Below are 14,491 nucleotides of genomic sequence, written 5' to 3' on the forward strand. Positions count from 1 at the left end.
GGACTTAATCACTCATGAGAAGAGCATGGGAAAGACCAGGCCCCATAATTCAATTACTCCCCGCTGGGTCCCTCCCACAACATGTGGGAATTTTGGGAGATACAATTCAAGTTGAGATTTGGGTCGGAACACAGCCAAACCATATCAGGTGGCAAAACTCTGAATATACCAAAACATACTGAATTGTAGACTTGATGATTTTTACACTAAGTTAATTATGTACCAAAGTTGTTAAAATATCTGATTGGAGAATCTGTAATGATGGGATAGGGTGAGCAGGCAGGGATGGGATGGGGGAGTATTCTAGGACCGGGTATGGGACAGGGAAGGGCTGCCAGCTGACCTCAAATGGGAACCCCACAATAGGTCCAGTAGCCCCTCCTGGATCCGTCTGCTAGGCAGGGTTGAGGGGTGGGGGCTTCCCTGGAATATTTCATCCTCCCCAGTTAGGCTGGACTAGGAAAAGGAGGGGAAGAGGCTTTCTTCTCTGGCATTGCTACGAAGACCCTGTGGCTTCTATCCTGGGGTGCTGGGTGGGTGATTCCATAGGCAGAGGGTGCCTTGCTCAAGGTAACTTCAAGGAATGAGGAACTTTCAAAGTTTAAGACCAAACCCTAGGCTGGGTGTGGTGGCTCACACCAGTAATTCCAGCACTTTGGGAGGCCAAGGTGGGAGGATCGCTTGAGTCCAGGAGTTTGAGACCAGCTTGGGCAATATAATGAGACCTCATCTATTAAAAAAAAAAATTAACTGGGCATGGTGAATGTGGTTCCAGCTACTCAGGAGGATGAGGCAGGAGGATGGCTTAAGCCTGAGAGGTCAAGGCTGCAGTGAGCTGTGGATAGCGCCACTGCACTCCAGCCTGGGTGAGAGAGACCCTGTCTCAAAAAATAAAATAAAGAATAATAAAAACCAAACCCCAGTGAGCATTTCAAGCGCATGTGTTCAGGCATATGGTATATGAAAGCTCAAATTCAACCCAAGAAAGATGATGTAAGATGTTTACAAAAACAGATTGCATTACAGTTGAGGGCAAGCCAAGGGCTGCCTCTAATTCCTTCATTCAACACATTTATTGAGCAGCCACTCTGTCAGATACAGTTTTAGAACTCCATGCAGCAGTGAGTGAAACAGACAAAAGTATCCGTGGTCATGTAGCTTACACTTTGCTAAAGAGACACAAATAAATAGTAGCATAGCACATTGTGGAGGGTTTCAGAGAAGGGTGATAATGAGAAAGTCAGAGGGAGGGAAATTGCAATTGTAAATACTGTAGGTTGGTCAGGGGAGGCCTCACTTACAAGGTGACATTTGAGGAAAGACTTGGAGAAGGTGAGGGAGGAAGAGGAGCACACCTGGAGTAGGATCCTTGCAGGTAGAGGGCAGAGCCAGGGAATGGCCCTGCGGCAGAGGAGGCCCCAGCCCAGGATGGAGCAGGAGGTGTGAGGGGTAAGAAGCTGAGGAGCCCTGCAGGGCTTGACACAGAATGGGCAATTGCAGCACATGCATAGTGACTGCTGTGTCACAAAACCCAATCACAACACCCAATCCTCAAACTAAGGGGGGAACGATGTTAAGGAGAATTCACTCACAGTATATCACAGCAAACATAAAGGCTGGACAAGAGTCCACATTTAAAAGAGGAAGAGGAAAATCAATGGCATGACACCTATGCAAAAGGCAGGCAGGCAAGAAGGCAGGACAAAAGTTTGCAAAAGACCAGAAATGCAGTGGCGGGTCAGGGGGTGGGGGCAGTGGAATGAACAAGGGGGAATAGGGGAGAACCTTTAGGAAGGCCTGGTATCATACAACAGTCATTCAAAAAAGGACAAAGATGAGATAACAATGATATGAAAATGTGGAGTGCAGAGCAAAGAAAACATATTGTGGAAGAAAGTATTACTGAATTAGAAACAGTAAGGAATGGAATACCCTTGCTGAAAATCTAATTACAGATACCTGCATGAAGGCAAGCCTCTCATTTATAGGCCGGAAAGTTCTTGGAGAGGGTACTTACATCATTTTAAAAAATCATCTTCAAGGCCCAGCTAAGTATGTATTAGCACAAACACAGATTGCTACCTTAGAAGGAAAAAGACATCCACATTCGCAGATTTGAACTTGAACCATAGCACACTTGATAACACTGCTTTAGGAGAACTTTGTTTCTTTTTTCCTCTTGGCAGAATTGGCCAGCAGCACACTCAAAGGATCCTCAAGTTTATAACCAAAGGCTGCTTAGTTGACCTTTGCTCCATGGTGGATTTCTTGAGAATCAGTTTGCAAAGGAGCAGCTTCCTTTTATGAAGGGAAACTTTATGCAGGGAAATCAGATTTTTAGGATATAACTTTTGTTTGAAGTTTGTAGTAGGGCCTGAGGGCAAGATCCTAAACAAGTTGTTTTTCTTTAACTCTGTCCTCTGCACTGGAATGCAGCTTGCAACTCTTCTTTGCCTTTGTTGAGCAGGAAGCATGATAGCTGAAGGCCAAGGTTGAAGTTCCGATGCTTTATCTTCTTGATAAAGAAGGGCATAATTATGCACAGATAATATTGAAATGACATCCAAAGTACACTTGCACTGTAGTCACCTAAAAGAAAATTGGGAAATACTAACTGGGAGCTGTTTGTTAAGAGCCTTGGCCTGGGTGTCAGAGGCTTAGGAGCAGAGCTGGGAATTCTACTTAAAAAGCCTACTTTGGACTTGATGACTTTGAAGAGCCTTTCCCGCTGTAGCATTCTGCCTCCTGTATATCTGACTGAAGGTGAACTCCCTGCCACTGGCGTTCATTTGGCATTCAGATGTTTCAGTGCATCATCCCTTTTATGTTCGTATTTCCAAGTTAACACTGGAATGTACTGACAACACATTTGTCAGGCACTACCCTTCATATATATATTACCATATCGAATCCTTATAACAATTCTCTGGGGGCAGGTATCCTAATACAAATTTTCCATATAAGGAAACTCAGACCTAGAGCGACTAAGTCACTCACCTGAGAGCACACAGTAAGTGGGAGAATGGGAGCTTAGCCCCTAGACTGACTCTCCTGATAGTTTATTATACTATTTAGAACTGTATCTAATGTTGAAAGATTCGTATTAGCAGTTTCTTTTACATTATCAAAATTTTAGAGTCTTGAATAGAATAATAATGTGATTTTAAAAGTCCTTATTTGAAACCCCAACATGCTTTTGAGCTGTAGAGGTGGTATCCCAGTAGCTGGGGGTAGCTGCCAAAACACTTCAGTGTGATAGGGCCTGGTCTTGCTCCCGGGAGGTTTCAATGGGAGCCCAGTTGAAAGCACTGGATTAGTGATTAGGAATATCATTACTGAATGAGATTGCATGCATGCTACCTTACAATTTAGGTAGCCTCATCTCATGTCTTCTTCTTGGACCAGTGGTTCTCAAGGGGTTTCCAGGCCCCCAGGAGTCCTGAGACCCTTTTAGAGGGTCTGCAAGGTTTTAATAGTACTACTAAAACACTACCCTTTTCGCTGCATTGATATTTTTACTGAGATACAAAAGCAGTGGGTAGAACTGTTGGAACCTTAGTATGGTGGCACCAAACCACTAGTAGTAGTGATCATATTCTTCATAACCAAACACTTGCAATAAAAACACAAGTGCCTCTTTGACTTAAGAATGACCTTGGAGAAGCAATAAAAATTATTACTTTTATTAAATCTTGGCCCTTAAGTAGAGTGACACAAGATGAGAAGTACCCATAAAGCACCTGCATACTGAAGTACAACATTTGTCTCAAAGAGAAGCACTTGTGTGACTGAATTGTGAGCTGAACTCTCTGCCTTTCTCATGGAATACTATTTTTATTGAAAGGACAACTGACAAGCTACGGTTCTATGGGTGGTATGTTCTCAAATATTAACAAAGTGAGCCTATCCCTTCAAAGAAAACAGCAGACAGAACTTATTGCCAATGATAAAATTTTAGGTTTTAAGCAAAAATAAGAATTTTTGGGAGAATTTGTGTCTGTCACTATGACTTAAAATTTTCTGATACTGCTGGTGGTATTTTAATGTATATGATAATGTGATTTTTTGATATTATATAATGAAATATGTCAACATTTAGAAGTTCTACATATACTGTTTCTGTCTCTGGTGCTTGAATCAGGATTTAAAAATAATTTTCTAAATGATCAATGCATGATGCTGTAAAATTTTGGATGTGTAAAAAAATAAATTCAAAGTGCAAGATAGACCCATGGATTTTAATGTCATAATATGAAAAGTTCATTGGCATCATTTCAGAGTCCACATAGTAATTAATCTTTAAGAAACTTAAACTATTAAAAAACTTAAAACTATTATCTTTAAGAAGCAATGATCTGAAAAAGCAATTATAATATTCCAGCTCGAAAAACTGAAAGCCTTTCCTTTAAGATCTGGAACAAGACAAGGATGCCCACTTTCACTGTTACTCAACATAGTGTCCTAGCTGGAGCAATCAGAAAAGAGAAAGAAAAGGCATCTAAATTGGAACAGAAGTAGTCAAATTATTCTTGTTTGCAGATGGTATGCTCTTATATTTGGGAAAACCTAAAGACTCCACTAAAAAAAATTAGAACTGATAAATTCAGTAAAATTGCAGGATACAAAATCAACATGCAAAAATCAGGAGCATTTCTATATGCCAACAGTGAACAATATGAAAGAGAAATCAAGAAAGTAATCCCATTTACAATAGCTACAAATAAAGTAATATACCTAGGAATAAACTTAACCAAAGAAATAAAAGATCTCTACAATGAAAACTGCAAAAGACTGATGAAAGAAACTAAAGAGGACACACAAAAAATGGAAATATATTCCATGTTCATGGAATGGAAGAATCAATATTGTTAAAATGTCCATACTACCCAAAGCAATCTACAGATTCAATGCAATTCCTATCAAAATATTAATGACATTCTTCACAGAAATAGAAAAAATAATCCTAAAATTTAGGTAGAATCACAAAATACCCAGAATAGCCAAAGCCACTGTGAACAAAAGGAACAAAACTGGAGGAATCACATTACCTGACTTCAAATTACAACTACAGAGCAATAGTAACCCAAACAGCCTTGTTCTGGCATAAAAACAGACACATAGCTCAATGGAACAGAATAAAGAATCCAGAAATAAAACCATACATCTACAGTGAACTCATTTTTGACGAAAGTGCCAAGAACATATATTGAGGAAAGGACAGTCCATTCAATAAATCCTATGGGAAACTAGATATCCATATGCGGAAGAATGAAACTAGACTCCCTATCTGTCACTATATACAAACATCAAATCAAAATGGATTAAAGATTTAATTCTAAGACCTAAAACTATTGAGAGGTGACAGCGTGCTGGCAGTCCTCACAGCCCTCGCTCGCTCTCCGTGCCTCCTCTGTCTGGGCTCCCACTTTGGCGGCACTTGAGGAGCCCTTCAGCCCACCACTGCACTGTGGGAGCCCCTTTCTGGGCTGGCCAAGGCCGGAGCCGGCTCCCTCAGCTTGCAGGGAGGTGTGGAGGGAGAGGCGCGAGCGGGAACCGGGGCTGCGGCGGCGCTTGTGGGCCAGCTGGAGTTCCGGGTGGGCGTGGGCTTGGCGGGCCCCGGACTCGGAGCAGCCGGCCGGCCCTGCCACCCAGGGCAATGAGGGGCTTAGCACCCAGGCCAGCGGCTGTGGAGGGTGTACTGGGTCCGCCAGCAGTGCCAGCCCACCGGCGCTGCGCTCGATTTCTCACCCGGCCTTAGCTGCCTTCCCGCAGGGCAGGGCTCAGGACCTGCAGCCCGCCATGCCTGAGCCTCCCACCCACTCCGTGGGCTCCTGTGCAGCCCGAGCCTCCCCGAGGAGCGCCGCCCCCTGCCCCACGGCGCCCAGTCCCATCGACCATCCAAGGGCAGAGGAGTGCAGGAGTGCGGGTGCGGGACTGGCAGGCAGCGCCACCTGCAGCCCGGGTGCGGGATCCACTGGGTGAAGCCAGCTGGGCTCCTGAGTCTGGTGGGGATGTGGAGAACCTTTATGTCTAGCTCAGGGATTGTAAATACACCAATCAGCACTCTGTATCTAGCTCAAGGTTTGCAAACACACCAATCAACACCCTGTGTCTAGCTCAGGGTTTGTGAATGCACCAATCGACACTCTGTATCTAGCTACTCTGGTGGGGCCTTGGAGAACCTTTATGTCTAGCTCAGGGATTGTAAATACAACAATTGGCACTCTGTATCTAACTCAAGGTTTGCAAACACACCAATCAGCACCCTGTGTCTAGCTCAGGGTTTGTGAATGCACCAATTGACACTCTGTATCTAGCTACTCTGGTGGGGACTTGGAGAACCTTTGTGTCCACACTCTATCTAGCTAATCTGGTGGGGACTGGAGAACCTTTGTGTCTAGCTCAGGGATTGTAAACGCACCAATCAGCGCCCTGTCAAAACAGACCACTCGGCTCTACCAATCAGCAGGATGTGGGTGGGGCCAGATAAGAAAATAAAAGCAGGCTGCCGGAGCCAACAGTGGCAACTCGCTCGCATCCCCTTCCACACTGTGGAAGCTTTGTTCTTTCGCTCTTTGCAATAAATCTTGCTACTGTTCACTCTTTGGGTCCACACTGCCTTTATGAGCTGTAACACTCATGGCGAAGGTCTGCAGCTTCACTCCTGAAGCCAGTGAGACCACGAGCCCACCAGGAGGAACAAACAACTCCAGACGCGCCGCCTTAAGAGCTGTAACACTCACCGCGAAGGTCTGCAGCTTCGCTCCTGAGCCAGTGAGACCACGAACCCACCAGAAGGAAGAAACTCAGAACACATCCGAACATCAGAAGGAACAAACTCCGGACACGCCACCTTTAAGAACTGTAACACCGCGAGGGTCCGCGGCTTCATTCTTGAAGTCAGTGAGACCAAGAACCCACCAATTCCAGACACACTATGAAGCTGCTAGAAGAAACCATTGGGGAAACTCTCCAGGACTTTGGTCAGGGAAAAGATTTTTTGGCTAAGACCTCAAAAGCACAGATAACCAAAGCAAAAATGGACAAATGGGATCACATCAAGTTAAAAAGCTTCTGTACAGCAAAGGAAATGATCAACAAGTGAAGAGGCAACCCACAGAATAGAAGAAAATATTTGCAAACCACCCATCTGACAAGGGTGGTTAATAATCAGAATATATAAGAAGCTCAAACAACTCGATAGGAAAAAAAATCTAATAATCCTATTAAAAAATGGGCAAATGATCTGAATAGGCATTTCTCAAAAGAAGACATACGAATGTCAAACAGGTATATGAAAAAATGCTCAACATCACTAATCATCAGAGAAATGCAAACCAAAACCACAAGGAGATATCCTCTCACCCCAGTTAGAATGGCTGTTATCCAAGAGACAGGCAAGAACAAATGCTGGTGAGGACAGAGAAAGGGGAACCCTCCTACACTGTTGGTGGGAATGTAAATTAGTACAACCACTATGGAGAACAGTATGGAGGTTCCTAAAAGAACTAAAAATAGAACTGCCATACGACCCAGCAATCCCACTACTAGGAATATACACAAAAGAGAGGAAGTCAGTATATCAAAGAGATATCTGCCCTCCCATGTTTACTGCAGTACTATTCGCAATAGCCAAGATTTCAACTCAACCTGAGTCTATCAACAGATGAATGGATACAGAAAATGTGGCACATATACACAATGGAATACTATTCAGCCATAAAAAATGAAATACTATCATTTGCAACAATATCGATGGAATTAGAGGACATTATGTTAAGTGAAATAAGCTAGGCAAATTAAAAAAAAGGACATTTTGCATGTGCTCACTCATTTGTGGGAGCTAAAGATTAAAACAAGTGAACTCATGGAGAGAGTAGAATGACGGTTGCGAGAGGCTAGAAAGAGTAGCAGGGAGGAGAGTGGAAAGTGGAGATGTTTAGTGGGTATAAAAATATAGTCACATAGAATGAATAAGATCTAGTATTTGATAGCACAACAGGGTGACTCCAGTCAACAATTTACTGCATATTTTAAAATATCCAAAAGGGTGGAATTGGAATGTTCCTAACACAAAGGGACAATAAATGCTTGAGGTGGTAAATTCTCTGTTTACTTTGATGTGACTATTATACATTGTATGCCTGTATTTAAATATAACATGTACCTCATAAATATATACACTTATGAGCCCATAAAAATTAAAAATATTCACCCCCTTTTCAACCAATACATGTGTAAGGTTGGATTTTCTTCATGCTTCAACCAAAACAAAGTATATTCCTGATGTTACTATAGTAGGGGTGCAATAGACATACTTTTCACAAAATGATAGCTGGAGAACAAAGCTCAGGAAATGAGCCAAAACCATGCAGATTTGTCTTTTTCCATAAATCCAGTCAAAACAAAGTATCACAACAGATGGAATGCAGAAGCAGACTTCAGAATCCACCTGTCTTCTATTGAGCCAGACATTAAAGAAATTTGCAAAAAGTTGTAAATTTGCCAAAAACACCTTTTTTTTTTTTTGTTTGGAAAAGATTTTTTTTTTTTTGGAGACGGAGTCTCACTCTGTCATCCAGGCTGGAGTGCAGTGGTGTGATCTCGGCTCACTGCAACCTCCACCTCCCGGGTTCAATTCATTCTCCTGCCTCGGCCTCCCAGGTAGCTGGGATTACAGGCGCGTGCCACCATGCCTGGCTAATTTTTTAGTAGAGACGGGGTTTCGCCACGTTGGCCAGACTGGTCGTGAACTCCTGACCTCAGGTGATTCGCCGGCCTCAGCCTCCCAAAGTGCTGGGATTACAGGTGTGAGCCACTGCACTCGGCTGTAAAAGACTTTTTATAGAAATATGTAATTTATGTTAATACATCATGGTCTTATCATTGTTATTTTAAATGAGTTGACATATATATTTTAAATCTCAGTTTTAATTTCTAATACAATGACTACTGATAGATATAAACCAAATAAGCAAAAGCTGTTCGGTTCCTTGAAAATTTTTAAGGATCAAAGAGTTCTCAGACCAAAAAGTTTAAAGAAGCACTATCTTAGACCATTCCCATCCTCACAGGCAACTACTGATGTAGGAAAACCCTATGGAGAGAGTGAGCGCTAAAACAAAAGGCTTCCTAAATTCCCAAGCTGGTTAGAACTGAAGCCTCAGTGGTAATTCCTAATCAGGGATCTCCAAAACACCATGCTACTGTGGTAGCTTGGCTTGGTGCTGTCTCTAGCAAAAGTAAAAGAAAAAAAAAGAGCTTTATAATAGGTGGGAGGAAATGAGAATATTCATAAAGCAAAGAGACTAACCAAGTGCTGGGCCAAGTCCATCAAATGGTCAACAGTGAGGCGTGGAGGGAAAATTCTGTTGAAGATGAGAAGCAAATGGCAGACAAGGGACTCACGGAAAATCATTTGCATGTTTGTTCTTTTAAACTCTGAATTTCTGCATCTGAGAATTCTGCAGTGTCCATTCTTGACTGCAACCCGTCACTAGAACTGTAAGTAATAAAGCATTAATAACATGGGAGCTGCTCTAAGCTTTCTCTTTTACCATTTTTAAAAAAATTTTTAAAGAAATTGCTATTGTTTTAGTTCTTGGCATTCCTTCATCTTCTGCCACTCAAGTACAGTTGCAGTGAGGTAAAATTTGTAATAAGCAAAACATACTCAAATTTGGGGCTCTGCTGTTCAAGCTTAAAATGAATTTAGTATCTTTATAAAGAGGAAAATTAAAATCATCAAAACAGCCTAAATAAACTTAAAAACTCTTCTTTACAGAAAGGCTATTTTAAAACCAAACAAGCTGGTAACAAGAACAATGGATTGTGAGTTCTAACACTCTCAGATTGAAGGCTGAACTGGAAAGACCAGCTGCTAACAGCGGCTGCTGCAGCTCCAGATGAGGGGCAGGACACTGGAATATTCCTTATGTGACTATAGTATGGGTGCAAGAGACACATATATATATATACACACTGTTGCTTACTTTTCACAATATTTTGGCTGGAGAATAAAGCTCAGGAAAAAAGAGCCAAAACCATGCAGACATGTCTTTTTCTACAGGTCCAGTCAAATTTGAGGGTCACATCTCCCAGAAGGGGCTTGCTTCTCCTTACTGCCATCCACATACACTCATTAGCCCTGAGAATCCAGCACAATTGAGAAGCTCAGACTGCAGAAAGCCTGATTTTTAATGATGAGTCAAACTAGAACTGGAACTGGAAACTTAACAGCCAATACTTCTGCAATCTTACGCAGGTGCTTCTGAAAGTATTTACAACTAGAAAAGAACTACATAAAGTTAGGGAGTTATTAGATCTGTTTTTCCTTCCCTGAATAACTGACTTAACAACTTTTCTTTTTCTTTCTTTTGATGGTAAATAGTAGGTATTTATTTGAAATGAAAAAAAATTACTTAAGTACCTGGACTATTGCATTTAATCATGTATTGTAATTGTGTTACTCTACCTTTTTGCATCAGAGACAAATATACAATGAACATTCAGATATCACAGATTGCACACTAGATAGTAATTCTTCAGGTCTTTTACATAACCACCAAGAAACAGATATTGGTTTCTGCAATATAGTATAAAAGTCCACAATCAATCCAGTCTTAGCCAGTATCTTCAATTTACTTCTGTTGCTGTACAAATAATTGGCCATTACTAGGGCTTACAAGTTAATAACAGGACAAAAAATATACATTGCACTGACACAAAAAGTCAGCTGTGTTAATAGTCATGCAACAAGTAACCAAACTTGCTGAAATTAAAAATACTTTCTAAAAACAGTTTTAACGGCATAAATATTTTATACACAGTTCATTTACCAAAACAAAATGTATTTAAATGATACAAAGCAAAAATAAGTTTCTACCAACTTTATACATAAGAAAGTGCAAAATAACTTATCTAGAGTGTTTTGCTATTATCCAGACGGATGGCTGCTATGGGCAGCTATTCTCTTCTTCAAAAGCATGACATTACAGTTGCACACTACACAAAAATGTTAGAATACATGGATGAACAAATGAACAGGTGGATGGATGAATGAACAAACTACAAAGATCAGGCAAGAGCCCTATGAGGTACTCTCAGAAAAAGAATGCACACCACACTAAGGTAGATGTACATGTTGACAATAGATGTTGGTAAATAAATTTACATGGAACACAGAAAGATATCCAGAGAAATAATTAGTTTATGTATGTGAGTGTACTTGTATGTGTGAGTGATTCTGTTGATTTCTGCATTAGAGGCAAAAAGAAAAGAAACCCGATTGAACAAAACAGTTGCCCACAGCACCAGCTGCCAGAGGAAATACTACCATGAGGGTTTTGGTTTCCACCTTCTAGTTATGGAAGTTCTGTTAGAAAGTTAGTAATGGAAGTTGTGTCAGAAAGTTTAGAAGTGTTCATCCCATATAGTTTCCTATTACAAAGAGGAATAACCTTTAAGTAACTACACACACACATTCATATATTCAAGTCTTTAAAGAACACCTCTGCCACTGGTTATGTTATGGGGTAAACATGATTCATGGACAAAAGGAGGACGCTTCTTTTAAAAAGTGTAGAATAACACTGCTACAACTCATCTAGAGGGCCAGACAGGGGCAAGGCCCACAGTTACATAATAGCACAATTTCTGCAACTGTTGAACATCAGCATTATTTATTAGAATTGAAGATGGTGATGGGGGAGGGAGAGTGTGGGGGGAGTAAGACACAGAAAGGAAAACAGAACACAACTTTTCTTTAAGTTAAAGTATTAATGCCGATAATCCTTTTATTAACAAGTATATTTGAACTTTTAGAAATGGAAGTGTTTTAATCAATTTTGATATGTAATCATAAATAGACTGTAGGCTCAAACCCAGGTAAATAAAGATTTAAATTTAGTAAGCGTAAGGCACTAAAGCAGCCTTTCTGTTTTCTCTTGGAGACCTAGTTATCATATCAGGAAGAACAAATTTGTTCTTAAGCTGGTTTCAGCCCATCAGGTACAAGATCACCATTGTACCAAATGCCTATTTTTGAATGCATGTGCATATATGTGCATTTTAGTACATAAGTGTGCCTCTCACCAGGGCCTAAAGATGGAAAATTGGAAAAGCCAAAGCTGCTGTCCTTTGCATGATGCCTCTGTGAGGGTGTGAAGGCCTTTCCTTTCACACCTGTGAAGGTGTGAAGGCCTATCTTGGGCCGTTAATGATTCTACATTTTTCAAATCACAGGGCTTTTAGAATTGTTCTAATATTATCACTAAGTTTCTGAAAATGTTAAAATCTAGATTGTTTCATTTTTTAATATATATATTATATATATATGTACATAACACACATTTAAAAAAATCCCACCACCAAGCCTTTTCTCTGTAAACTAATCTCTTAGCCCCTTCCAGCTTTAATCCCCCTGGATTTGTGTGTTCTGTATCCAACTAGTAGAACAAATTAAATAACTAAATATTAAAATACTGTAATTATATTCATAGCAAAAACAAAAAAATAGACATTGATACAGTATAAATCTCACTGTTTTCAGGTAGATGACATTAAATGGTAAAGGTTAATTTTAAGCAGTTCTGACATGATTCAGTTTTACAACAAAGTTTATATGTTAATTCTGTACACTTCTTTCCTTTTTTTACCCCTTGTTTGAAAATAAGCTATAGTAGAACATCAGTGTCACCAAAGACACATACTTATTATGTTCTATGCAAGATAAGCTAATTTTGGGTTACATGCAAATATATTTCCATTAGTTGAGACAGGGCTGTTTCCTGCACTACATTGGTCATCTGACCACCTTTCTGCAATGCTAAGAAGGTATTCTTTGACCAAACAGCAGTCCACATATATAAGGGGCCCTGTTTATGTAGGAACAACACTGAGGTGGTGCGTAGCCAGGTACAAGACGCCCAAATATTTCCAGTTTATCTTATGGCTGGACTCCTATTCTCCCACACTGTTTCCTAAAGAAGGTCCACATTATTTTGGTTACTAGCCTAGTTTAAGTGGAGATACTGTGGGCAACTTGAAAGAAATGACATCAGGCACACAGGCTGAGCTTGAAAGGAAAAAAAGACCACAGATAATGTCTTTGGGGATTTAAAAAAACATATTTATAATTAATTGGTAAGTGAGGGATGTCAGACAAACCATAAGTAGTTCATTGAGTTAGTGGTTTAGTTTGAAGTTTCATGTTACAGGCAGTTAAGTCCTTATTTAGAAAAAAGGCCTTTTATATCTATTTACAATATACACAGTTACTTGCAAAGAAGTCAGATTTACAACCATTTTCTAAAAGCCTTTTTTGTTGTTGGTTTTTCCAAATAAGGATGAGTAGCTCTATAAAAATGAGATGCAAGAAAAGAGAGTTAATAAGTGAGGATTTTTCTCTTGGAGACAGCTACTGTCATCAGGGAGAACTGGAGATCGAAAGTGTTGCTCCTAGGAACCACCTCATATTCTTCTTGTGCTGTTCACCTGAATCGCGTCTGCCCCATTCCTGTACTCTACACCCGTTTTATTCAATGATCCCTTTGAATTTTAACACTTCAAACACGTGGTATGAAGAGATGTGTAAACGGAGACTGTTTGCAATGCCTTCCAAGCTGGGACAGGAGAATCGGGAAGGGGTCTATAGACCATGGTCTCCACTCAGCTTGTTGAATCTTCAACAATTTCGAGGCCCATCTTCTGAACCTCTCTCATGCTGTAAGTTATAATAACAGTTCTGACAAACACGCACCGGGGATGAGATTTTCAAGCGTTTGATTTCAGATTGAAATCGACTGCACCTAAAGGAAAGGAAAAGTCAATTAATTATAGGTCTTCTCCATGCTTGATCATGGGCACCGGAAACATTAATAATCGAATGGAAAGCTTGCAGTAAAATGCCAAAGGCCATACTGCTTTGTGTTGTGTGGCTGAACAAGGACTAAAAGGAAAGCTGTATTATTTGTTTCAGTCTATGAAGAAAAGCAGTATTAAACCAGGGAAGCTATTTCTTTGACTGACAAGAATTAAAAAAACGAAAACAAAAAACAGAGTTAAGATTTTCCTATACAATGAGGCCAAGGTGTCTGAACAGCGATGTGAGGCCATTCTACCTGTATAGACTAATTCTCATGGCCTATAAGCTTGGGAGGTATGTCAATGTCTTTACTTGGAGCTTGACATATTTCTCTTGGAAATCAGAAAAACTCACTAGTGGAAATTAGAAGACTCACTAATGAGTATCTATTTTCAAGAGAATTACTAATGACTCATTAGTGAGTCTTCTAATTTCCAAGAGAAATATGAGTTTGATCACTATCAAGTTCCATTGTACTTTTAAACATTTTGATTGATCCACTCTTTAATCATTTCTTAAACAGTTAGACTGGCTTTCCTTTTCCAGTCCCAACACCCTCATTTCCTATTTATCTTGCTAGAACTGTTTGAAGAAGACTATTCTTAAGAGATGTTCAAATTCTTTAAG

The 14,491-nt window shown here is 40.4% G+C and overlaps 2 protein-coding genes across 12 annotated transcripts in view; one reads left to right on the plus strand and one right to left on the minus strand.

The window, feature by feature from the left end:
• The window catches only part of CDS1 (CDP-diacylglycerol synthase 1), a 100,260-nt gene that overhangs the window by 77,230 nt on the left and 8,539 nt on the right, over positions 1-14,491 (plus strand). The window lies entirely within an intron of this gene.
• The window catches only part of WDFY3 (WD repeat and FYVE domain containing 3), a 304,455-nt gene continuing 300,385 nt past the window's right edge, over positions 10,422-14,491 (minus strand). For all 10 annotated transcript variants that reach the window (XM_054554129.2, XM_054554132.2, XM_054554131.2 and 7 more), the window contains one exon: positions 10,422-13,808. In XM_054554129.2, coding sequence (XP_054410104.1) covers positions 13,685-13,808 — 124 coding nt within the window. In that variant the 3' untranslated portion in view covers positions 10,422-13,684. The remainder of the gene's footprint in view (positions 13,809-14,491) is intronic.

Source organism: Pongo abelii, chromosome 3 (assembly GCF_028885655.2).
Source record: "Pongo abelii isolate AG06213 chromosome 3, NHGRI_mPonAbe1-v2.0_pri, whole genome shotgun sequence".
In the NCBI taxonomy this organism is placed as follows: Eukaryota; Metazoa; Chordata; class Mammalia; order Primates; family Hominidae; genus Pongo; species Pongo abelii.